The sequence below is a fragment of the Xiphias gladius genome, chromosome 15, assembly GCF_016859285.1.
Source record: "Xiphias gladius isolate SHS-SW01 ecotype Sanya breed wild chromosome 15, ASM1685928v1, whole genome shotgun sequence".
Lineage (NCBI taxonomy): Eukaryota > Metazoa > Chordata > Actinopteri > Istiophoriformes > Xiphiidae > Xiphias > Xiphias gladius.
This window is the reverse complement of record NC_053414.1, coordinates 31950747-31976030: the sequence shown is the minus strand read 5'-3', so window position 1 is coordinate 31976030 and position 25284 is coordinate 31950747. Positions and strand designations below refer to the sequence as shown.

The 25284-nt window shown below is 38.7% G+C and overlaps 1 protein-coding gene across 4 annotated transcripts in view; it reads right to left on the bottom strand.

Annotated features, from left to right (window-relative positions):
- Window positions 1-1092: 1092 nt before the first annotated feature.
- vegfc (vascular endothelial growth factor c) overlaps window positions 1093-25284 on the bottom strand; it is a 154015-nt gene continuing 129823 nt past the window's right edge. For 2 of the 4 annotated variants that reach the window (XM_040145216.1, XM_040145219.1), the window contains one exon: window positions 1093-1318. In XM_040145216.1, coding sequence (XP_040001150.1) covers window positions 1159-1318 — 160 coding nt within the window. In that variant the 3' untranslated portion in view covers window positions 1093-1158. Of the gene's footprint in view, window positions 1319-20557; window positions 21691-25284 lie in introns of those variants that run through there. The other 2 variants (XM_040145220.1, XM_040145218.1) reach the window with 2 other exon arrangements.

Here is a 25284-nt window from a genome sequence, read left to right as displayed (position 1 = left end):
GTCAAAGCTAATTGTCACCAGACGCTGTGTTTCCCCTAAGCTCTACAGAGCAGCAAAGTGTTCAGCAGTTACTTCAGTGCTTCTGTGTGACTGCCAATGTAGTCAACATTATGTGAATCTAGCTGCTTCAGTAAATCTCTCTCATGTGGCACTTACTCCCCGTGGCTTAAGACAAACACCAAAAATTATTTGCAGCTGGTAATTAACCCAGTAGGTCAAATGAAAAAGTGTTAGCCACAGAACTAAATGCTGGAATAGCACCTGGCATTTAACAGCAAATACAGTCCCAGAGGGCCAGGCCCTCCCACAGCGTATTGATTTTCATCAATCTACCGTAGAAGAAGTTACTGATGAGGGATAGAAATACCACACTGTTCTGGATTTAAAAGCTGTTACTCAGATCAATTAGTCTTACAGAGCTGATATGGGTGGTAGGTTCTCCAAAATTCCTTAAAGCCTTTGTGTCAGTGACAGTATAACAGAACGGTATTTCAGAAACTGTTGCAACAACAATGGGGTCTTATGGATGAAGCTCTCTAAGTCAAGCAATGGATTACCAACAGGGCAAAGCAGGTAACTGACCTTTAGTTTGTCTATGTGGCAATTAATTTGTTGGAATTTAATTAATTTCACTTAGTAGGCAACACCACAAATGTAGCGAGTGTAGAGGACATACTACTGTTGGGTTGGATATATGTGAAATATATATCCAGATGCAAAGTTGCTCTTCTATTTTCGGGAACTTCCGGGACTCCCATATTCAAATATTTACACAAAAAATAGTCAGGAAATTTTCTCTCAGATATATGGTAATTTTTTAAAAATTTGTACACATATAATAAACAGAGAAAGAAGATAAATGTGATGAAAATTAAAATAGGAATACTTACAATTAGAACCATATCTAATAATAAAGGGTGACGTAAGTTATGTTCAGGCCAGAATTAGTTTCTTAAGTCACAACATTATCAAAGGTAGGCGAGCAAGAGAGTGATCAATGGCAGAACCAACTTAGAATATGAGAGTATATATTCGAATAAAGAAATAGATTCAAATAATGAGAATGATGAGTTAGATCATTTCTGGTAAGAAGACTTTGGAGCACTCAATGACAGCTTTGTTGTCTCCTGTAGCCCAGGCAGGGGTGCATCGTGCAGTTCAGCTGGAGGCATGAAGCTCAGCAGTCCATTGGACCTTTAGTAGGCTGCAGACAGCAGAATGTTCCGTATTCAGGCAGGTGAAGGCAGCTTTTAATGTGAGTGTTGGGCAAGCACTGCAAGTCATCGAGGTAGCATGGTGATCCTGGGTGAGCTCAGTTCTAGCTCACACAACAGAGAGAGATAATGACACTTAATATGACAGGTCTAGCACAGTGAAAATATATGTTTTTCTAACATTAATTATCACTGCTATTGCAGACACCATAGATATCATTCAAATACCACACCTTAATAATATTAACATACACAAAACCTTCCAATACATACAATTCTGCTCTTTATTTCGGAAATAAGTTTTCTGATATCTCAGTCAGTGTTTGTGCAGATTTTGGAGGGAAACAGTCAGATTGAATCTGATTTATTTGGTTTATGACTGAAGTCTGGAACTAAGTAATACTTTGAAACACGATTCTTATTAGGAAAGCGATCATCCAAAAAGAGGTTTGTGTGTCCTATTCTTTTTCACACACCAACATCCTGTGGGTTACTCTCCCAAAAACTGAAATTGTAACTTCCCTGATTGTCTCCTGCATTTTTATCCAATCTCAAGTCCTTGTCTCATAGAGGTCAAAATTTAGTTTTAATGCCTTTACCATTTCAGGTTGATATTGTGCTTGCAAAGTGAATATCCTTTAACAAATCCTAAACCAGCTGATACAGCAAACCTTGGACATTAATATTCCAGGATAGAAATTCTGGTTGGTTTCTGGGAATCTTGGCAAAATGGGTTTGGGTAATTATTCTAGGCGCTCATTGAGGGCCCACAGCCCCCTAGCAAATGATTCTAGCACTGAATATTAGTTGCTTCCCAATATTCATTCAATCTTCATGGATCTCCACATCATCTATGCTATCTTTTGATGGTTGAGGAACTGTGAATAAAAAAAATTCTCATGAACACCTTATGAAAATCATGTGAATCAAAAGATAATCTTTTAAAAATTGAATATATTAATAAATAAAACATCATCAGTGGAGATCCATTTTCAACCAATTTTTAATTATTTAAAAATTCTTCAAGTGTCATCTATCCCATAGTAATTTTTCAATAAGATCACAAGATGGCAGCATATAGCTGTTTTTAACAGAAAGATGTTCTTGCTGCATTTTCTGGCAGTTGTGCAGCACAAGGCCACCGGCGCCTTGTGAAAGTTTTTACTTTGATTCAACATCGTCTTTGAAATCCCATTTAGATATGGGCCATTACCTCCTAGTTCAGTGTTAAATCTCTGATAGTAGTTGTTCAGAACAACAAGAGGCAGTATTTAGCCACATTTGGCAGAAAGACAAACATCAAGGATCATTTACTGCTGCTTTGTTCTTTAGATTAATACAACATCCATGGCACAAACACACACACACACACACACAAAAATGTTTGCTTTAACTTTTGACTCATTACCCACACATTGGGTCCGTAAAGGCTTACATTCTTTGGGAGGACAAGTCAAATTCTGTTGGCAACAATTTTTATATGAGTAACAGTTGTGACATTGAGGTGTCTGGAAGCACTTAATGCTTTGAATGGTTCAGTCTTTACTTTCCTGCCGCTAATATCTTGTTGCTAAGCATTGTAAGGTACAATACATCTTATTGGCTGGTATTACAGCAAATTTTATACATAGTCCCTCATTTTCAGAGGCTCAAATGTAATTGGAAAAACCAACAGAATTATAAATATAAGGATTATTTTTAATACTTGGATGAAAATCCATTGCAGTCAATGACTGCCTGACGCCTGGAAACCATGGACATCACTGCCTTCAGTTTTTTCTTCAGTAAGTGAAAATCATGCGCAGTTTGGTTGAGGTCATGTGACTGACTGGGTCTTTGAATAATATTCCACTTCTTTGCCTTGAGAAGCTCTTGGGTTGCTTTTGCAGCATGTTTTGGGTCATTATCCATCTGTACTGTGAAGCACCATCCTAGATTTGCAGCATTTAGCTGAATCTGAGCAAATTGTATAGCCCTATAAACTGCAGAATTCATCCTGCTACTTCTATCAGTAGTCACATCATTAATAAACACCAGTGACCCAGTTCCATTGGCAGCAATACATGCTTATGCCATAACACTGTCTCCACCATGTTTGACAGATAATTGACAATTGTCCAATTACTTTTTAGCCTCTGAAAATAAGGAACTATGTCTAAAATGGCTGTAATTTCTAAACAGTTAGTGCGATATTTTGTTAAACCCCTTGAATTAAAGCTCAAAATCTACACTTTAATCACATTTTGATGGCTTCATTTCAAATCCATACTTATGGACCTAACTGTAATGTATATATATGTATTTATATATATATAGATATATATATTTTGGATTCGTTTCATGTCAACCTCTAATTTAGCCATTTCTAATGAATAAATAGTCATAAGTTAGTGCATCACACATTTCTTCATTGTCTCGTCTTGTTCTGCATTTGTGCTTTTGCATATTTTCTTAAATTTGTTGAAAGCTAAAATGCTTCAATAAGCATACACCGTTTTAATACAGTGAATTAAGATGTCAAATATTTGATATGACAACCTCCCTGAACCTGGACATCCCCCTGGAGTCCAGCAGGCAGACCCCACTGAAAACATTCTCCCAACAATGTGAGAGGTGATCTGCCATAAAAAACAGTTCATGTTTATTACAGTTTTTATGTCCTATGTGATTGACTATTTCATTCCCATGTTTAGAAGTCAGAATAAATGACCTTATATAGAATAATGTGCGTTTTTCAGAGATTTAATATCAGCTAGACCAAGTGTCTGCCAGTGCTGGCCGTTGCTGTGTTTTCATAACCAGAGGAGAGGAGTACTAACTCTGTCTCTCTGTTTCTGTTTCTCTCTAAAACACATGCATAAACACACACTCAAACATCACTGCAGCCTGTGAGTGCTTCAAAGATGTTACATAAAAAACATGTTTTGGCTGATAGGCATCCCATCTGACAGGCATGTTCAGGGTTAGTAGAAGGTCAGATTGTGGAGACGTTTCAGGGGTACATACTGTGACAGGGTTAGATACATCACAAAGTGACCTTTATTCAAACTCGTATTAACCAAACACATTTATTCAGCCCTTTTAGTTTTTTCCACAATCTGTGTTGTTGCTGTTGAAATATCAGATTGTTTGCTTTAAGATTTTTTTGTCCATAATCCACACAACAAATCTTTTTCTATCCATTTTTAATTTCAGGCTTTTGTTGCAGGTTATAGCATCACAAATGCACTGGATTACATACATATAAAATTAAACAATACTTTTCTATGTCAATAACTTGACCTGAAGAGGTTCTAATGAAGGATGCCTCAATCAGCTTTTAAGGGTAAAAACTGATCAGTGATTGGTTCCTATTTTTGAACATTTTTTCAGACGGTTTCCTATTCAAGGCACTGCTTTGCTTCATGTCTGTTTACATAGGACATGTTTCAGCTAATTTTCTCCGTTATCTGTTTCAACTGTGTTAGTTTCAGTCACATTTTTCCTGTGTAGCTGCAACCCAAATTGTATTTTAATGTTAAGTTTAGTGAGGCTGGGACCCAAAGTTGGAACACAGACCAGTGAGCTCTTTAAAAGGTTCAAAAGACAATTGTACTGTAACTTATGTGCTATAGGTAGGAATGGCTGAGATAGAGTTGGAGGAGCAAGGCAGGCGGGCTGGGCGGCAATGGTGGAACTGAGTTGGTGGTGGAGACTGGGAGAGATGGAGCAGAGCAGGCTGAGGCTGAGGGATCCAAATGGGAGTAACAGGTAGATGAGGTTCTGGGCAAGGCTGGCAGACAGAAGTAGCAGGAGGCGGTGGACCAGAGGCACAGGCAAACATAGGATTAACTAAGTTCAAGGCAAACACAAGGAATACATTGACAAGATCTGAGTGTTGGCAATAGCATTAGTATCACTGAGGCGAACTGAATGATCTGGAGAAGATTGGAGTGCAGAACAAGGATCTTTATACTGCTGGTGTTGAAAAGTTGGCTGGCACTGATTAGTGGATGGATCTAAGGTGTGAAGGTGGACAACAGGAGGAAAACGGATGTCACACCCAGCAGTCATACACCAACAGACACACACACACATACTAGGACAAAGACAAACTGGGGACACACGAGAAACACAAGGAAGGGGAACAAAGCAGAAAAAAAGAGGAGGAGGGAGATAAACAACATGACCATAACATTTAAGACCCCAGCTTTCTTCTGTTTTAAGGCCCTTTTACATAGAGTGTGATTTTTAGGGTGACTAATTCCCATATAATTTGAAAAAATCGCTGAATGTAACACTACACATACACTGTGAATTTTTGCTCTGCTGAAACTTTTTTTTTTTTTCAAAATCATCCGGTCTTTCACCTGCCATAGGACAGGTTCAGCTAATCACAACAAGTTAAATGTAATTTCATCATTAATTTTTCAAAAGTCACTTTTCATTTCATTATGGCATATTCCCCAATGACACATTTATTTCATGGCAAGTTGTATTTCATAATGTCACATTTAATGACACATTTCATTTCATGTCACTTTACATAATGCTACATTTTATTTTATTATGTCACTTTTCATGACAGTGGCCTCACCTTTCAGCCAGTCACATGACCCTCATGGCCTTTTATTTAACTAAACTGCTACCACATTTAGCCAGTCATTTGCTGTTTGCTAAAACAACAACAATGCCAACATTATTCCCAATCAACTACATGCTGTCGCTGTTAATAAACACAGTACACAGATAGAGTAATTAAACCTCTTTAGCTTTTAAGCCTTAGCTTAACAAGGTTGCCCACACAACCCACATGGCTAACTAGTTAGGCTGACTTGGGAGCCTTCGCTATTACTCAGCATTGAAGTGAAAAGCCAGTTAGATAGAGTGAACACAGAAAAAAGCTCTATCTTTCTGCTTTTCACAGAGTTGTATATCATTCTCTGAGAAGCATCTTTAGAAGCAAAACATAGCAGAGGCAACAACTAACACTGAGGTTAGGGTTAGTTCAGGTTACCAATGTGATTTCCCTTTGAAAGTAATAAAAGTGCAAAGTAATAAAACAAGGTCACAACCCCACTAAACTTGTTAGTTAGCTAGGTAGGTAGCATGTGCAGCCTAGTTAAGCTGAGTAAATAAAATTTTGTTAGTTAGTTACTTTGTTTGTGTACTGTGTTTATTTAAAGGAGCAGCTAATTGGTTAATTAAGAGATAGACTGGCATTGGTGTTGCTCTATCTAACAGAATATTTACTGGTTAAATCTGGTAGCATTTGTTGTGCTTGCTTACTTAAGAGACAAGGGCCTGTGATTGTGGAATTAAAAATGTAATATTTGCAAACTAAAGTGTCCCTGGCAAGAGGTGGTATACTATGCTATGAATACCATGAGCTACAGCATAAAATCAACACATCTCTCTTACTGAAAACATATCTGTGAATGTTATTTTGTATTATGAATGAAAAAGTTTGGGCACCCCTGGTAAAAATTTCTTTTACTTCGAATAACTAAGTGAGCAATGATAACCTGATTTCCGAAAGGCATGAAGTTAAAACATGACACATTTCTTTAATATTTTAAGATAGATTACTTTTTTATTTCCATCTCTTACGGTTTCAAAATAACGAAACAGGAAAAAGGCCTGAAACAAAGGTTCAGGTACCCTGCATGGTCAGTACTTAGTAACACCCCCTTTAGCAAGTATCACTGGTTGTAAACGCTTTTTGTAGCCAGCTAAGAGTCCTTCAGTTCTTGTTTGGGGGATTTTCGCCGATTTTTCTAGGTTTGTGAGATTCTTGGGCCATCTTGCACGCACTGCTCTTTTGAGGTCTATCCACAGATTTTCGATAATGTTTTCATCAGGGGACTCTGAGGCCATGGAAAAACCTTTCAGCTTGCGCCTCTTGAGGTAGTCCATTGTGGGTTTTCAGATGTGTTTAGGATCATTATCCTGTTGTAGAAGCCATCCTCTTTTCATCTTCAGCTCTTTTACTGACGGTGTGATGTTTGATTCCAGCATTTGGTTGTAAAGAATTCAATCCATTCTTCTACCTCTGAAATGTTCCCTGTGCCACTGGCTACAACACAAGCCCAATGCATGAACGATCCACTCCAGTGTTTAACAGTTGGAGATGAGTTCTTTTCATGAGATTCTGCACCCTTTTCTCCTTTGCTCATTGCAGACAAAAAATTCTATTTTAACTTCAACAGTCCACAGGACTTAATTCCAAAATGTGTCAGGCTTGTTTAGACATTCTTTTCAAACTTCTGATGCTGAATTCTGTGGTCAATATGCAGGAAAGGTTTTCTTCTGATGACTTCCATTTTTGCAGGTGTCGCTGCAGAGTAAAATAGTGCGCAACCACTCCAGAGTCTGCTAAATCTTTCTGAGGTCTTTTGCAGTCTAACGGGGGGTTTTGAATTGCCTTTCTAGCAATCCTACAAGCAGTTCTCTCTGAAATTTTTCTTGGTCTTAATCTCACCTCCACCGTTGCTGTTAACTGTTTTTTCTTAATTACATTACAAAGGGAGGAGAAAGTAATCTGAAACGCTTTACAATCTTCTTATAGCCGTCTCCTGCTTTGTGGACAACAAGTATTATTATTAGCAGCTTTGGGGAGCCCATGGCTGCTGATTGTTGGGACAAGGTTTGAGGAGTCGGGGTATTAATAAAGCTTTGAAATTTTGCATCAAGTGGCCTTTCCTAACGTTGAATGGGAACAAGCCATAACGGTAACAAGCTAATTAAGGTCTGAGACCTTGGTAAAAGTTCTCTGAGAGGTGGTCAAACTTTTGTATGGTTCTCCTTTCCTTTTTTTCACTCTAAAATTGTACCAAAAATACACTAATCTTGCTTAAAATTTTAAAGAGAATGTTTCATCTTCAACTTAATGCCTTTTGGCCTCCCTGAATTGACTTAATGATTTTAATGCAATGATTGCTATAGCAGATTACAACAGTTGTTATGTAAGAAGGAAACTGAGTACCTTGTATGAACAACAAAATTTCAGGTAGTGCAGGTAGTGGAAGCAACTGCAGGAAAACAGAGCTAAACCAAACAAAAAAAAAGTTTAAAAAAGCTGAGGGAAAATGTGGAATCAGCTGATGTGGGTTTGTCACTATACAAGTGACAATTTTCACATTATTATAGTAACTTAATCAATTGTTAATAAAAGATGACTAAAAAATCTTGATGTCTGCAGCTTTATAGAACTTTGTATCACATGTTGAAAAAGAAAAGCAAAATGTGCTTTTACCTGGAAATAGGATGATGTATCTCTTCAGCAAATCACTGTATTAAATTATGAACTGACTGCTGATGGGCCCCAATAAAAGCATGGTTCCAGGTGGGCCTCCTCCAGGGGACTCTTGGTCTTTTCTGTACAAGAATATCAGAATTTCTCTCACATATTTGGCTCTAGACCATAGTCTTAGACAGACAGAGCAATTAGCTAATGTTGTCATTCCTGCAGCTAACTGGACAAAACCACAAAAATTCACTCTAACTGGCTGCCTGTTGTGATTTCAATGCCAATGTCTTACTCATGGAAGTTATTAAAAGCCTTAAAATAATGTAAGCACCCTTTTCAACTAAATTTTGTACTGTATCTTTATGTGCAACAAACTGCTTTCTGTGCCACTATTTTTGATGAAATTAGATTTACTACTTTCAGTACCACATACTTCAATTTTAGTTTACTGAATTTAAGTATTTTCACACTGTCATCTCAGATTAAATTTTAATGTAGTTAAATCCAATCTGCAGTTTGATATGCTAAAGTTAGATACAAAATGGATGAATTGGCCTCATTATTTCCTTGAACAAATAAAATCAGTCAAGTGATTTTTATTCCATTCCAAACATCACTTATATCAAATATCAATAACGAAACACAGCCATAACCAGATACCTTTTATTACGGGTCAAAGACCAATGTTATCTCTCACTGTTGAGAAATAGTGGGGAAAATATAAATACTTTTACATTTGTTCTTTGGTAGGAAATAAATACATGTATAAAATAAAAATAAGCAATAATAACAGAAGAAGAAGAATGTCTGGCAAACGTGAAACTTGGTTGGAGCCACATTTCTTTGAACTTTATAATAACAGTAACTGCTGTGAGCTTTCTAGTTCACATTTTTAATAGAAGTCAGTCCCTTTCCACATTATGAATATACAGCGATCACAACACACACACACACACACACACTCACAAATACACACACTTATAACCTCTCATTCTTTGTGTTATCTAAGCAGCTGATACACCCAGTACCTGCATTTCCCTCCTATAATTTCGTGCTCTCTCTTCCTCTCCCTCCATATCTCTCTCTGCCTCGCTCTCTCATAGACTCATACTTGTGCACACATGGACACAAATTTGCACACACGGACACAGGTCATAAGCCAAAAAGGGTTTGAATGGCAGGAAGGGAGTGGGCTTGTTAATACTGGACTTTACAGTAATAAATGGTGTGAACTGCTTTCTGTGCCACTGAGTTCTATCTTCACATCTCTGTCTCTCTCTCTCTTTCACTCACTCACTCACACACACACAATCAAAAAGCATTTGTGCCAATATTTTATCTTCTCATCAGCAGACATGGGTAGCTCCGTTACCTTCCTTCCTTATTATGGAGGGACTTGAGGTGTGTTTACATGTGTGTGTCTGTGTGAGTGTGTGTTGTGGTTTTTTGGTGGAGCCACTACAGTTGTCCCACCTTTACTTCCTGGAGACTAAAACAAAAACAAACCGAAAAAGTTAAACAAACTTAATGTATCAAAAAGGAAAAATAAAATAGGCCACTTCTCAGCTTATTAATTGATTTATTTTTTTCTTTTTGAATGTATATCAAAGCACTAACCTCATTGCCATGGTTAGCTTTTCACTTTCATACAAAAAGTAAGTAACACCAGAATATGAGGAAGTCCAGAAATGCACTAACGATGAATTTCTGTTCAACTTTACTGAAATATTCAGAAACTTGACTTACACATGCATGGACTTTTTACTCCAAAATAAAAGAAGTATATGAAATGAGCAAACATAGAATATTCAAAATATGCACACTTGTTTGTGTGTGTGTGCAATTGGAAGTAAGTAAGTGCAATGTAACTTGAATACTGTCAGTATCAAATAAATAAATCAGATTAATCACATAGAACATACACTATATCAGCTTCCAGTTACGATATATTATTGTTCAATCTAACATATTGTAGCCTATTATATGGTCAATCAATCAATAAGTGAGTCAGTCAGTCACGAGTGAGAGTAAAAACTAGCGAGTTAGTTGTTTAGATTGTTTTTACAAAACTACAGTGACAGAAGAAAGGGCTGCGGGTTTTTAGCTAAGCTAACAGGGAAGGTAACATCACTTGGCATAGCATTTCAAATTATGCATCAATCCAAATAACCAGACTATTTTAGTAAACTTCTGTTTTTAGGTCCTTGTGGCAATAAGACAGCAAATTGTGGCTAAAGTTGCTGCTGCAATGTTAACATGCAGAGAAAACAGGATGGTTTCCCGTAGCCAGAACACCAGTTCCAGACATCAATACTCACACCTCTCCTGCTACTATAGCTAACATCACAACAACACCATATCTTGGCATACTAGTACGCCGAATGTATGTGTGCAAGTAATTTAACGTTACCGGACACACAAATGTGACAAAGGTACCTGCTTGCTAACTAACCTGCTGGAATTAGCTATCACAAAACATTAGCAAATGGGACAAAAGAATACTTAACTATTGGCTATGTGAAATATAGCAAAACTAATGTTACTAATGTTAGAAACAGAGCAACCTCTGCAAACGTCTTCAGTTAGTTAGACTGGCAATTGGGACTTCTGGGACAAATCCTCGTGGTTGCCTTTCATTTGGCAAATGAAATGTAGGCCCTTGCTTAGCACTTCTTTTTCAATTTTTGTTCTTCTGACCTTATCCTCTTTGGCTGTTCCTCGGCCAACTCTCCTTCTTGACAATGCAGTTATGTTATGGAGTATACGCTGCCATTACACCACCACCAATAAACGTTCCTTTGCATGGCACCCATGCCAGTCTCGCATCCACAGTCCTTATCAATCCAATACAAAACTCGGCACTGTCGGGCTATGACGGAAGGGTAGGCTGCTCCTTCTCCTTCCCCTGGTAATCCTTAAATTGGTACTATTAGTTAGCATTTGCCAGATTTAGCATCTCTCACTCCCACTGTCCCTTTCCCCCCATCTCCGTCTTCTGCTTTCCCTCTTCAAAATGCACAAGCGTGAACGCCCCTGTTGCTGATTGGCTGGAATAGTGTTGTGAGGCTCAGTCCAAGCCAATTGTTTGTTTCCAATTTACAGAGCCAGGGCTGTGTAGGAACACTAGATTTTTTTTTCATTACACACACAGAATGGACAGCTAGCAGACCACGAGGAAATTTGAAGCAAGTGTATTGCATTAGAATTGCTTACTCCACCTTTAAAGTATAAATAAAAATCTAAAATCTAAATGTATTTAAAATTGTAATGGTGACCTGAGCTTTATCTTTTCCTTACAGAGTGAAGTTGAAAAAATACGGAGGGTATGGAAATTATATTGTATTTCTGGGTTTTGGTTAATGGGACTCTAAAAAGAGAACCAGATGGTAAGATCTGAGACTTTGAATGTACGGGATATGAATGAATCACATTGAATCAAGTCTGAATGGTTGTTTTTAAATACTGTTAATTATACAGAACAAACCTTTCCATTTAGTGCCAGTGACATTTACCAGCCTATTAAGAATGTTTTCCTGTTTGACTGTGAGAGAAGAATAAAAACTTTGCTTCTGTTCACTCCTCATCATTGAAGCAGCCAGTTCATAATTTCATAATACATAAGTTTATAATTCTGACTTAAGCAGTTTTTTAATTCAAAATCAGTCTGACGTTTCACAATATGCAAATCATAGCATTCTCTCTATAATTACCCCCACATCTTATTCCTGCAGTATTAGTAGTGCTGTTAAGTATCATCAAAAAATAACTGCTCATGTTTCAAATCCTCAAAACAAAATCTGAGTTTGAGTTTGTCTTCACTTAACAAAATCTTGTAAGAAATTTGTGGTGAAACTTTACTGAGAAATGACAGAAAAGACGGCTTTCTCTTGGTGACCATATTACCAGGACTAATAACTTCATTCAGGCACAAGAAGAATACTACTATATATTAGAAAATTGAAATATTAGTGAGAAGAATAGTATAAGTAGAAGAATATTTCCTGATAACTCATGGCAGACGAAACTGACTGATCCTGATCTGAGGGAAGATATGAGACAGCCACCCATGGTGTAATAAGTGTAAAGGAAAAGTACAAGAAGTATCATTTGAACTGGGTCATTATGGGACATTATCCTTCTTTATGAGTTAAGATCTTATCACTTTTTAAATCCAAAATCATTGAGTATGCTGTGTAAATGTACAACTCAGTATCTTTGTAACTGTGAGTTACCTTTCCTTTTTAAAGGGATTAAAACCACAGTATGTTTTTGTATTTCTGACTGGGCATTTCTGACCTTCCATCATCAGATTCCAGGCAGCTATTTTACAAACTTTGAGGAGCTTTACAAGCTGCCTGTCAACCATCCATTAGCATGTAAACCTCACTCCACTTTACTGACATTAAATTAAAAAAAAGAAAAACCCATATTAGAGTTAAGATTGACACAGTCTCAAATGGGAACCTGTTTCATTGTTCTGTTTGTCTTCCTGTCTGGCTGTTGAGGTTTGTGGCATCATGCCATAGCAAAATGCTACTAAGTACCTGAATATAACAGCAGATTATAAGATCAATTATCAGAGGAAGCTTTGCAGACAGAATGATTCTCCCAGAATGTATAATGATCCACTGTGGGTGTCATCAAAAATCAGTAGTAAAATTTATGAATTTCTTGAGGATCAGTTCATCCAAATTATAGGCCTATTGAAAATATATACTGTATTCACGTAAAGTGATATGTAGCTTTGCATATAGTTAGTTAGTTAATCCCTTGTCTGGCGTTGTAGGGGGGCCATGCTGTAGAAGGCAGTCAGGGATCTCCACTGTTCTCTTTCCTCCTCTGTTTGCAACAGTGTGTCAAGGGCTTGTCCTTCCACTCTTTAATGTTGTCAAGCCAGGCTTTGTGTTGCTGGCCTCTTTGTCACTTGCCCTCTACTGCTCTGCAGGATGGCCTTGGCCAGAGAGTCATCGTGATTAACAAGGTTAGAACCACACAAGGTTGTGGCGCCTCACAACAGCCAGAACTGGTTCTTGCTTGCCTGCAAAGGTATGGATTCGTTTTCTGTAGCACTTGTGCTTGAACGCCTAAATCCATCTTTCAGTCTCTGCATTCAGCATCAAGTTCTCACATCCATACAAGAGAATGGAGATCACCAAGGATTTGTCGGACTCTTAACTGGGAGGCTGATGTCCTTGCTTCTCCAGATGATGTTGGGTTAAGTCATGGCAGATAAGGCCAGGCTGAGACTTGTTTTGATCCTTTTTGTTGAGCTGCCATCCTTTGTAATATTGGTCCCTAGGTATTTGAGTTTTTGGCCTTTCAGCATGATGTTGGTTGTTGCCTGCTTGCTGGGGGGGACAAGGATTTTGCTTTTCTATGAGAAGACTTCCATTTCAAAGGCTTCTGTTGTAACTTCTACTATGGTGGTAAGGTCTTGAAGCTCTTCTTTTCCCTAGAATCTCTGCTGCAGTCTCTTGTAGCATCTCTTTGAAGTTGTCTATGAGTGTGTTGATATCATTGTGTAGAAGGTACAGTGAACCAAATCTTCCCCCTACTGTTGCCTGAAATATTGCAGCAACCTCTAGGTCTTGAGACTTATTGGTTTTGATGATCTGATGAGAGGGCTGTTGGGCTTGTAGTTCTTCTTCAGACTGGGTTTTTGTGTTTTCAAAAGCAATTCGTGGTCACTACCAGTGCCAGCTCTAGGGAATGTCTGGTTTTGGCTTTGTTGATGCGGGGCTTGAATCTGCAGGGGTAGAGGATGAAGTCGATTTGGTTGTGCATCTTGCCATTGGGGGCATACCAAGTTCTTCGTCTGGAGGTCTTGTGTGGAAATAATGTGTTGGCCAGGGTGAGTTTGTTGCTGCTGGCAAACTCCAGGAGTTTCAGTCTCACCCAGTCCATAACATTCAACTACTACTGCCCACTGGTCATATGGATCCTCTCCTACTTTGGCATTCTAGTCACCCATGGCAATGAGGTCTTGTTTTGGAATCTTCTTAATGGTCTCTTCCAGTTCTTCATAGAATTCCTTTTCTGACTCATCTTTGTAGTCTGATGTGGGGGCATACACTTGAATGATGGTCTTGTTGTGTGGCTGTGCAGCAATACGAATGAAGATAATTCTGCTGCCGATTGGTGTGCAGTTGATGATGGAGTTCACTCTCTCCTTGTTAACAATAAAGCTGATTCCATGTTGATGTTTGTTGTCATCATCACTGTATCATATCTTGTTACCTTCCTCTGTGATGGTCTCAACAAATCCTATCCATCTGACTTCAGCTAGCCCCACGATGTCCCTCTTGTATTTGGCAAGCTCATGGGTAAGTTCTTTCATCTTTCTGCATGCATACACAGTGTACATTCCACATCCCAGTGATAGTGTTGCCCTTGGGAATTCTAATGGTCGATGTTGCATGTGTTGTTTGTGTCCCAGTAGCATACTTTGCACTTCCACTGCCCTGCAGCACTGCAGCAGGAAGCGTGGTCATTGATGATCCGGACCTCAACCGATCCAGCAGGGTATCTGATGTTATATCCATAATGGCATTTCAGTGGGCTTGAGGAGGTCTTAGTGGCACCCATCTCTTCTTGAAGATTGGATTTTTCCTCTGGGTTTACTCCCAAAGATGGATTGCCAACCAAGACTAACAAGCTCCATCTGCCCAAAACAATTGTATAATTTCTGTGGTTCACATAAAGGGGATAATGGGGATCCTACTCAATTTTATGTTGAGTTCTATCGGTTGACTACCACAAAAAATAAAAAAGTTCATATTTTGCTACGAAAATCTAATAATATTTACCAGGTAATTTAATTAAAGTGTAACTGAAGCAAAAAGTTATAGTCACTTTGGAAATTAGTTGTTTTTCAGTCCATAGTTTTTGTCTGTGTGTGTGTGTGTGTGTGTGCAGAGCATGAATCAGGCTGTAGACCAGAGACAGATAATGCAACAAGAGGAGACAGGAAAGAGGAAACTTCACCTTTCTTTTTCTTCCATGCTTGTCTGGCTGTCATCGTCAAAATTTGTGCTCTGCTCATGTTGGACTTTGAAAGCACGTGTATGTGAGTGTGTGTGTTTATGCGTCTGTCTGTGTCTGTGTGTGTCTGTACCGAGGACGTGCTGCTCCAGAGGTTGATATACTTTATAATCCACTCCAGATGTAGATGTTAGTTGCTTAACCACCATCACCTCTCATGTCAGCCCAGCTAATGTGTGTGTGTGTGAGTGAGAGAGAGAAAGAGAGAGAGAGAGTGAGCAGGTGACAGTTTGAGGTTTCTGTACAGCCTGCAAAACCCACATTTACACTCACTGAGCACTTTATTAGGAACACCATACTAATACTGAGTAGGGCCTCCCTTTGCTCTCAAAACAGCCTCAGTTCTTTGTGGCATGGATTCCACAAGATGTTGGAAACATTCCTTTGAGATTCTGCTCCATGTTAACATGATTGCATCACATTGTTTCTGCAGATTTGTCAGCTGCTCATTCATGCCGCTAATCTCCGGTTCTACCACATCCCAAAGGTGTTCTATTGGACTAAAATCTGGTGACTGGGGAGGACACTGAAGACCACTGAACTCAGTGTCATGTTGAAACTACTTTGAGACAACTTTTGCTTTGTGACATGGTGGATTATCATGCTGGGGTAGCCCTTAGAATATAGTAAATTGTGGCCATAAAGGGATGCACATGGACAGCACGAATAGGTTGTGTAATTCAGACCGTTTGATTGGTATTAAAACGCCGAAAGTGTGCCAACAAAATAATCCCTGCACTATTACACCATTAGACCAGTAGCCTGGACTGTTGACACAGGGAAGGTTGGGTCCATGGATTTATGCTGTTGACGGCAAATTCTGACCCTACCATTTATATGCAGAAATCCAGATCCATTCGACCAAACTACAGTTTTACAGTCTTCAACTTTCCAGTTTTGGTTGGCCTGTACTTATTGCAGCCTCGAATTTCTGTTCCTGGCTGACAGGAGTGTAACTGGATGTGGTCTTCTGCTGTTGTAGCCCATCTGTCTCAAGGTTCGACATGGTATGCATTCTGAGATGCTTTCTGCTCACCACAGATGTAAAGACTGGTTAACTGAGTCAAACATAGCCTTTCCATCAGCTCGAACAAGTCTGGCCATTCTCCTCTGACCTCTCTCATCAACAAGTTGTTTCCATCCACAGAACTGTCGCTCACTGGATGTTTTTTGCCAGCCCATCTGGCACCAACAATCATGCCACTGTCAAAGTCACTGAAATCAAGTTTTTTTTCCCATTCTGATGTTTGATATGAACATTAACTGAAGCCCCTGACCTGTATTTGCATGACACTGAATTTTATCCATTGCAATGCCGCCACATGATTGGCCAATTGGTTAATTATGCGAATAGGCAGGTGTACAGGTGTTCCTAATATAGCGCTCAGTGAGTTCATTTGATATCAAAATGAAACATCTTTAGAAAAGAAACTGCAATTGACGCTACAGTGATGGTGATATACAATATGTATTATGTTCATGCATGTGTCAAAACATAATTTTTGAGTATTTATATCAAAGTCCCTTTCTTTTATGTTCCTGTAAAACATAAAAATATTTTGATGATACATCTTGAACTTGGGGGTGGTTACATAAATGTATCCAGTCAAATGTCATTTGGGGTGACTAGCTTACCCCACTCATTATAGAAAACTGCCCTTGACCTGTACGTCTCTACAGCTCTATATCACACTTTCTTCACTAAGCCACACCTACTTTTGAGTGATTCAGTGACACCGTAAGGATTTCATTTAAATCCCTGTCATGACTATACCCTGCTCACATATTCAGTTTTGTTAATATGTCACATAGAAAAAGACGCTTTTTCCACTTTACTGTGACTTCACCAAGCCGTGCCAAACTGTGACGTGCTGCTTTGGACCTGCTTGGTAGCAGGGCTGACCATGTCCCTACTTGTGACAGTCTCTTCCCTATATCCACAGCTATGTGGCTTTTCCAGTGACTAGAGAGAAAAGTTGTTGATTTTTTTTTTTTTTTAACTTCCCCTCCACTAAAACATGTTTTTTGGTCAATGTAACTATTCGTGGATGTATGACCTTAACTGTAGAGAATGATGTACTGTATGTTCAGAGTTTGACCCTAGAAAGCTGTTATCAAACTAATCTGCTAAAAGTGGAAAGTTTCTCTGTGCTCACCTAAAATCTGAATTTAAGGTGTGTACTGTACCTGCAATCATGATTTGTGACATCACAGCCAGTTTGTAAGCCAATCCTGGTCCAATTGGCAACTTACACCAGTATGATGTGGAAACTTGAAGCTAGCATTGTCCATTGAGAATGGTCTTTCGGTGATGTAGGAGACGTCTTGCACTCAGTAATAAAACTTTTGAAATTAAAAATATTGCATATTATGAATTTTTCAATGACTGAGGTGGCACTGATGTCATTTTAAGAATTTCTAACTTGAACTTTTTTTTTGGAAAAACCATATCAGCAACAAATTATTATTCAAAGCAGAGTATTCTTTATGTATCTTTAAACATGCCTGAGGGGGATCTTTAATTCTCTCTGTACTCTCTCTTAGTACTTTCATAGCTTCTACTTGAATCTCAGTGGTTTGGAGATCAGTTTTACCCATGTGCTGTTTGTAGTTTCCTATATCAACCTTGTTTGTGTTTACTGATTGCTTTCTGCTGTATTGAAGCCGTGTTAAGTTACTGCTAATGTAAATGCAAACCTTTCCTGCTGTTGCTACTTCTCATTAAATGCTTTCCACTGGCAAACCGGTGGGATGCTGTCATTGTGAAGAAGGTATAGGAAATGCATTGTTTTTATCACAAAGTTATCAAAGGTTAATGATTCTTCAATAAATTAGGTCTAATTAACCAGCTCACTGTGGCCGTTAATGATCTTAACATCGTAAAAAGCAGTTTTGGCGGCACTGATGCTGGATGAGAAGGAGGTGAAGGGTAAAGAGGCATGACCTGTGGCACAGTTTCGGATGAGAATGAGGTCAAGTTCTTTGCTGGCTTTGTGAATCGGAGGGCTGCAAACTCATTTTACTTCAAATTAGTATATAAGGGACAGGAAGTCGGCAGAGCTCAGATTGTATAAATGGATGTTCATATCACTTAGGATGAGCCATGTTTGGGAATTAAATCAACAGTATGTCTAGCTTATCCACAAAATCACCTATTTATCCCAATAGGGGGTAAATGAAAACCACAGAGACTTTTACCAGAGCAGTCACCATAACAGCAGGGTACCCGAAAGAGGTGTATTTGTTTGGAGGCAGCAGGTGCATGAATTTCCATTTTTTGGAAATTAGAAGGCCAGTGGCCTCTGAGTAGGTGGGACTGTCCCACTTCTGAGGATACCTCTTCATATTTGCATGATGTTGTATTTCACTTATAGTCTACCATCTGTGTAGTCACAGGGTGGATGATGCATTGTTGGAGAATGTCCAGGAAGGAAATACAGAGGAATGTCCATGAATGAAATGAGGACAAAACAATAATATGGTTAGTTTTTTGGTAAAATGTCTTCAGGAGAGACTCACAAGTCTTGACTTAACTGTGTAAGGTCCTGTGGGAATTCTGCAATCATTCTTTAACAAATATCTGTTATGTGGGAATATGGTCAGTATTACAGTATATGTATTGAAAAGCCTACTTTTATTAAGAAGCCAGTATTTTTTAATGTTTTAACACTGCAAATCACATTTTCTTTATATTGTAGTAATGCCCAACATTTTCCAAAATGTACATTTGTACACTCCAAGGCCAGCCACATGTTTCGGTTCTTTTAAGTATTTGATTACTTTTGAATTTGAATTTACTCACAGACAATTGAAACTTAACATAAAGAATAGCCCAACATTTTGGAAATATGCTTATTTGCTGTCTTGCAGAGAAGATTGATATCACATCGTGTCTGTACAGTAAATATGAAGCCACTGCCAGGAGCTGATTAGCTTAGCTTAGCATAAAGACTCAAAAAAAGGGGAAATGGCTGGTCTATCTATGTCTTAAGGTAACAAAAGCTGCCTACTAGCACCTCTAAAGCTCAATAATTAACAGGTTACACAACAGGTTTGTGTAAAAATTACATTTCTATTTTTTTATGGGGGTGTATAATGTGGAGGATGTGGGAGACTGTTTCTTGGCTGAATACAGTGAGGTTGCCAGACAATCAGGGAAGACTCCAGAAAGTCACTTAGTGAATTGTAATTCCATTTAGTAGCAGTTATGGAACTTTTAGTCTTACAGCACCATCTTCACCAGCGGATGGAATTTGAAATCTTATGACATGAGACAATAAAGGTGAAAATATGTCTTTTATAATAGTTTTGACCAATTGTCATCCATTTACGATGTCCATGAGAAGTGCATATTCTTAATTATTCAAATTTGTTACAAATACTTACTGAAATTTTGCCTATTTACTAGTAAACTATCCGGTGAGTCTGTGTCATTGAATGTTATACTCAACGAATCCCCTAAACAGGTCAGGCAGGTTTAGAGGCATATTGTTAAAATCCTCTGAAAATAGTATTTAATGAACCAGCTTTGCAGCTTCTGCAATTTGTCATTTAGAGCAATAGTTCAACATTTTCACAAATTTGCTTTCTTGCTGAGAGTTAGATGAGAGGACTGATACAACTCTCACACGTGTATGGGTGGAACCAACATCCAGTTAGCTTAGTTTAGCACAAAGACTGGGGGAAACAGCTAGCCTGGCTCTGTGCAAAAGTAACAAAATCTGCTTAGCATCACCTCAGTAAGTTGTAAATGTTTTATATAAACAACTGATAAATGACGGGTCGCTCATTGTGACAAACCGACAGAGACCAAATGAATGAGCTAAAAGCTCATTGTTTGGGTTTTCTGATTCTTTACTATTGTGGATCCGTCTAAGCGGTCCCATCAGTGTTTTTCCAGCGCTAAAGTGTCAGGTAGATTTGCAACTGGCTGCAAATAAAAGTTTTCAAATTGAACCAAAATTAGAGATGACCAGTAGCATGTACAGCAGTGACTGATGATGACTGGAACTAGTTATGTTGCTTAAAGGAACAATCTTCCACATGCTTTGTACATTCAGATTGACATCAGATTAAGTTATTTATTGCACAAACTAAGATAAGAAAAAGGTGTTTCTTCAGGTGAGATGGATAATTTATAACTTCGTTTCTTAAACATCAGAAACACACAAATGTAGAGAGAGTTCTTATAAGGTCTTAGACCTAAATCCTCAGCTCATATCACAGTTTTCTTCTTTAATCAAAGGGCTCTCTTATATATTCCACGGTAACTCATGTAACTCAGGTATAAAAACTCTTCAGGTTGTCTGAGTTTAACTCTCAGTTTCACAAATATGAAATACATTGAAATTCAATAGACAGAGACCCAGGATGTTTCTAAAAGTACAAAATGTAGTCTTCACACTATGAGCAATGCATCTTTTACCATTAGCTTTTTACCTTATGGCCCAGATTTTGTTATTCAGCTGAGTTTTTATTTCTGATGCTTGAGTGGATTAAGAGCAAAATAACCTCAGTACAACATGCACCAGAAGAGATTGGATAACAAACTAAGTTAACAGTATTCAACATCCAGTATTCTTTATTTTACACATATACTCTACATGATACAAAAATACTGATCACAGTGTATTTTCTTGGCAAAGATTGAAATTGCCATAAACAGAGGTTGAAAAATAACATTTAATAAATTATATAATTAATATCTGACATAGGAATACGGAGACATAATTACTACAACCCCCCCAAATATTTAAAAAAAATTATTTAGACAGTATTTTAAAACAAGTTTAGAGTGTTGACTCTCTCTTTCAGTCTTTCCCTCCATTCCTGGGCTCCCATCAGTTGCTCTCTTATTAAAATGTTCTCACAGCCAAGTCAGTGCATTTCCCACCTTCAAATCACCAGAGATTTCCATATATGCACTCAAATCATTAAGGTTTTCCCATGTTCATCAGGGTCCGCACACTTAGCTACCATCGCAGCTGATGAGGATACTCATGATCCGCAAGTTTGCAGGGGATGGGTGATGAATTCTAGTTATTAAGTTTGTTTTGCTCTGCTCATTAGCCTCCTATTAGCCTCTCATTAGACAGAAGTTAGTCCAGCCGTCTCCAGTGGGACGGTACGCAGCGACACACTTCCTCGCTGAAGGAGAAACCTGGTTCACACCTTCGCCTCCTGACCTCGCAGGGAGGCCTGAGACAACTGCAATGAAAAGAAAAAAACTGAATTTAGCTTCAAAACTAATAACATAACAGCAATTTTTCTAGGGTAGGTCAGGATATGTTGATCAAAAGGTCAAACATATTCAGGTTTTCTGCAGTGTTCACCAAGTTAAATATAAGGCTCTTTAAGACCATTTTAATCAGACAAAGAATGCAATTTAATACCTGTTTCACAGTCATACCTAGTATGAATGATGGAAAACCAGTAGGGACAAAGAGGCCCACAGTTATTTATCAGGTACATGAATTTATGGACATTTATATCACATTGACTGATCATCCACAAAAAAGGACTGAAAGCCCAATGTTCACGGCACAGAACAACCCACTGTCGCAAAAATCCCACTTTTAATTTGTAACTGTGTAACGTCTCCCAAAAGCTTGCAGTCAGATACAAAAAGTGTATAGCTATCATTAATGTCTATGGCCAGCAAGAGAATATATCTAAGATTTCTTTTAAGACTTTTCAGGACCTGCAGATATCCTGATATTGATCTGAAATGGTCTTATTTGTGTACAGAAAAAGAATTCTTGAAAAATGTTTTTCTTACCCATGTGAGTATGTTGGTTAGAGTGGGCCTGCAAGTTGCAGTCAACATTATAATCACCATGACTTCTCTATGTATTGAAGATCTTTTTACAGGTTCAGAGATAGAAAGATGTAGTGGAATTTATTCCCCTGGAAACATGAATGTGATCGGTACATTTTGTGGCAAAATGCCTATCAGAGTAAGACTGCTTGATCATTAGATATCTTGTTTGCAAAGTTGAAATACTGAAATTATAGTAGCGCTAAAGGGAGAGCTAATGGAGTAAGCTTCATTCTCTGGGGACTATGAATGTCTGTACAAAATTCCATGTTATTTCATCACCAAACTAGTACAATCATCCTCCAGGGAGCATTAATACTTAGTCTGCTAGCAAGGTAAAAAGAACCACTACTGAAAAGAAGTAGAGGAAGTATTGTTTCAGACGTTAAAGCTAAAAATCATAGAAGTTTGAAATATTATGGCCTTATAAAGTTGATATGGTGAATGTGGTAGCAAACAGTTGCCTATTTAGTCATCCAGTAAACATAGAGCAACATTAGCATATGATCAGAGTCATGTTGCTGGCCACTTGAAAAACCTTAATCCAATATACTCGAGGCACAATCTGAAAAATCAATTTGATTAAGGTACACTACAGTATATTGAGGTACAGTGTCAATTCAATGTAAGCTGACTGGAGAATCCATTTCATCTGTAAATGACTGAGAGCTTCTGTTGCCTCACAAATAGTAACTAATTCCTAGTGTGTTCTAAGGGGCAAAGCTAAGAACTAAGGTCTGGATTTCATAGGACTAAAACCAACAGCCATCAGAACTACTATGTGATTTACAGCCCATGTCTGAACCACCAGAGCTTTAACCAAGATGTCAAAGATAAAAAAATATTTTATAGTTCAATTCTAATGCAATTACTAATCTTTCACATCCTAAATGGATGGTCTAAATCCACACTGTCTAAATTTCAGAGAATTTTTTTAACCCAACAAGAATAAAATTAATTTTCTGGACATGGAAATTGTCAAGTAAACATGTGAATCAGTTTTAGCAACAGAATAATGGTTTGAAGTCCTTGAAGTTTTAAGTATTATAAGGCTAGATAACGTTTTGTTTTTGTTTTTTCTGCAGAGCTGCTAAGTTAATAAAGAGTCATATGTTTAGTCACACAACATGGTGTCCGGAAGTGCTCTGAATCTAAATCTGGAATGAAATGGTCTACCTGGAAGGAAAAGGAAAGAGACTGGTGAGCAAGTTGAGTAACATTGAAGATGAGCAGAGTGGGGAAGGAGCTAACAGAATGGCTAACACAACCAACACAACACTTGGTGTTCAGCCCCCGGAGCCCTTTGATTTTCCAAACCGCAAAAGTGAATTTTTTTATTGAAAAAGAATATCATATACAAACATTCATGATTTATGCCCAAGCAAGAAGAAAATTAGACTACTGATGCATTTGTTACTGCCCTGTACGCATTAGCAGAGGACTGCAATTATGGAGTGTTGCATGATGAGTGAATCATGGACAGGATTGTGGTAGGGCTGGCAGACATACGGCTCTCAGAATCTGGAAAAAGCCATTAACATGGCAAGACAATCAGAGGAGATCAAAAAGCAGCATGGTATTAAAGAAGAGGAGTGACACTTCCTTCTCAGCTCTGTGACATCGGATGCTGATCCATGGACTATTGAAATATAAATAATAGACAAAAACATCACTTTCAAGCTTGACACTGGAGCAGATGTCACTACTGTGTCACAGATTGTTTTTAACAGCATTTTTTCCAATGCACAACAGCCTGTTCTCCAGAAAACAGAGAAAGCTTTGTTTGGGCCAGGATTCCCCTGGATGTGTTGGGATTTGCAGACTGCAGCTGAGGATAGGAGCCAAACAGACCACTAAGAAGGTCTATGTAGTCAAAAACCTGAGCACACCCTTGCTCAGGTTGCCAGCCATTGTAGCAATTGCTCTACTCGTCTGTGTTGAGAGCATGGACATGGAGACCCTCAAGACAAGTTACCCTGAGTTATACAGTGGCCTACGTGAGGTACAACAACCATACGCCATCAAGCTTAAATCAGATGCCATGGCATTTTCCTTGAAACCTACCTGCAGGATTCAACTACCATTGGTTGGGAAAGTCAAAGAAGAGCTTCAGCATATGGAAAATCTGGGCATCATCAGCTGTGTGGAGGGGCCAGCTGACTTGTGTGCCGGCATGGCGATCACGCCCGAAAAAGATGGTATAAATGTGCATTTGTATGTGGACCTCACTGGCTTGAATGAATATATGTGCCATGAAAAATATATTTTGCTGTCAGTGGAACAGAGCCTCAGAATGCTTGCTGGAGCAAAAATGTTCAGCAAACTGGATGCCAACATAGGTTTCTGGCAGATTCCACTTTCAGAGGAGTCAGCCAAATACACTACATTCATTACACCCTGCTTCCACTTTAACCATCTTCCATTTGGTATCTTCCAGCACATGATGGCTGAGGTCTCAGAGGGGCTAGAATGGTTGACCTGCCACATCGGTGATATGTAGGTGTAGGGGCAGGACCAGGAACAGCATGATGCTCAACTTCCTGCCATGATAAAAACACTGGAAAAAGCAGGCATCACGCTGAGTGTAGACAAATGTGAATTCTCCAATAGTGAGGTGGTCTTCTTGAGGTCACATAATCGCAGCCGCATGCATCCGCCCTGACCCAAGGAAGAAAAAGGTCATCATACAGATGAAGGTACCTAAAAATGTTGTAATTTGAGCTTTCTCAGGATGGTCAACCAGCTGGTAAAGTTCATTCGCCAGCTAGCAATAAGAGACAGGCTGCTCCGGGCCTTCCTCTCGAAGAAAAATCGCTGGGTCTGGGACATGGAAGAAAGCACTGTCTTTTCCTCCTATGCTGGCTAGGTGTGACCTAACCAGAGACACCAAAATGTCAGCTGATGCATCATTGTATGGCTTGGGAGGGTTCCTTCTCCAGAGGGGGGTCGAAGGATGGAAGCCTGCGGCTTGTGCACCACGGGCA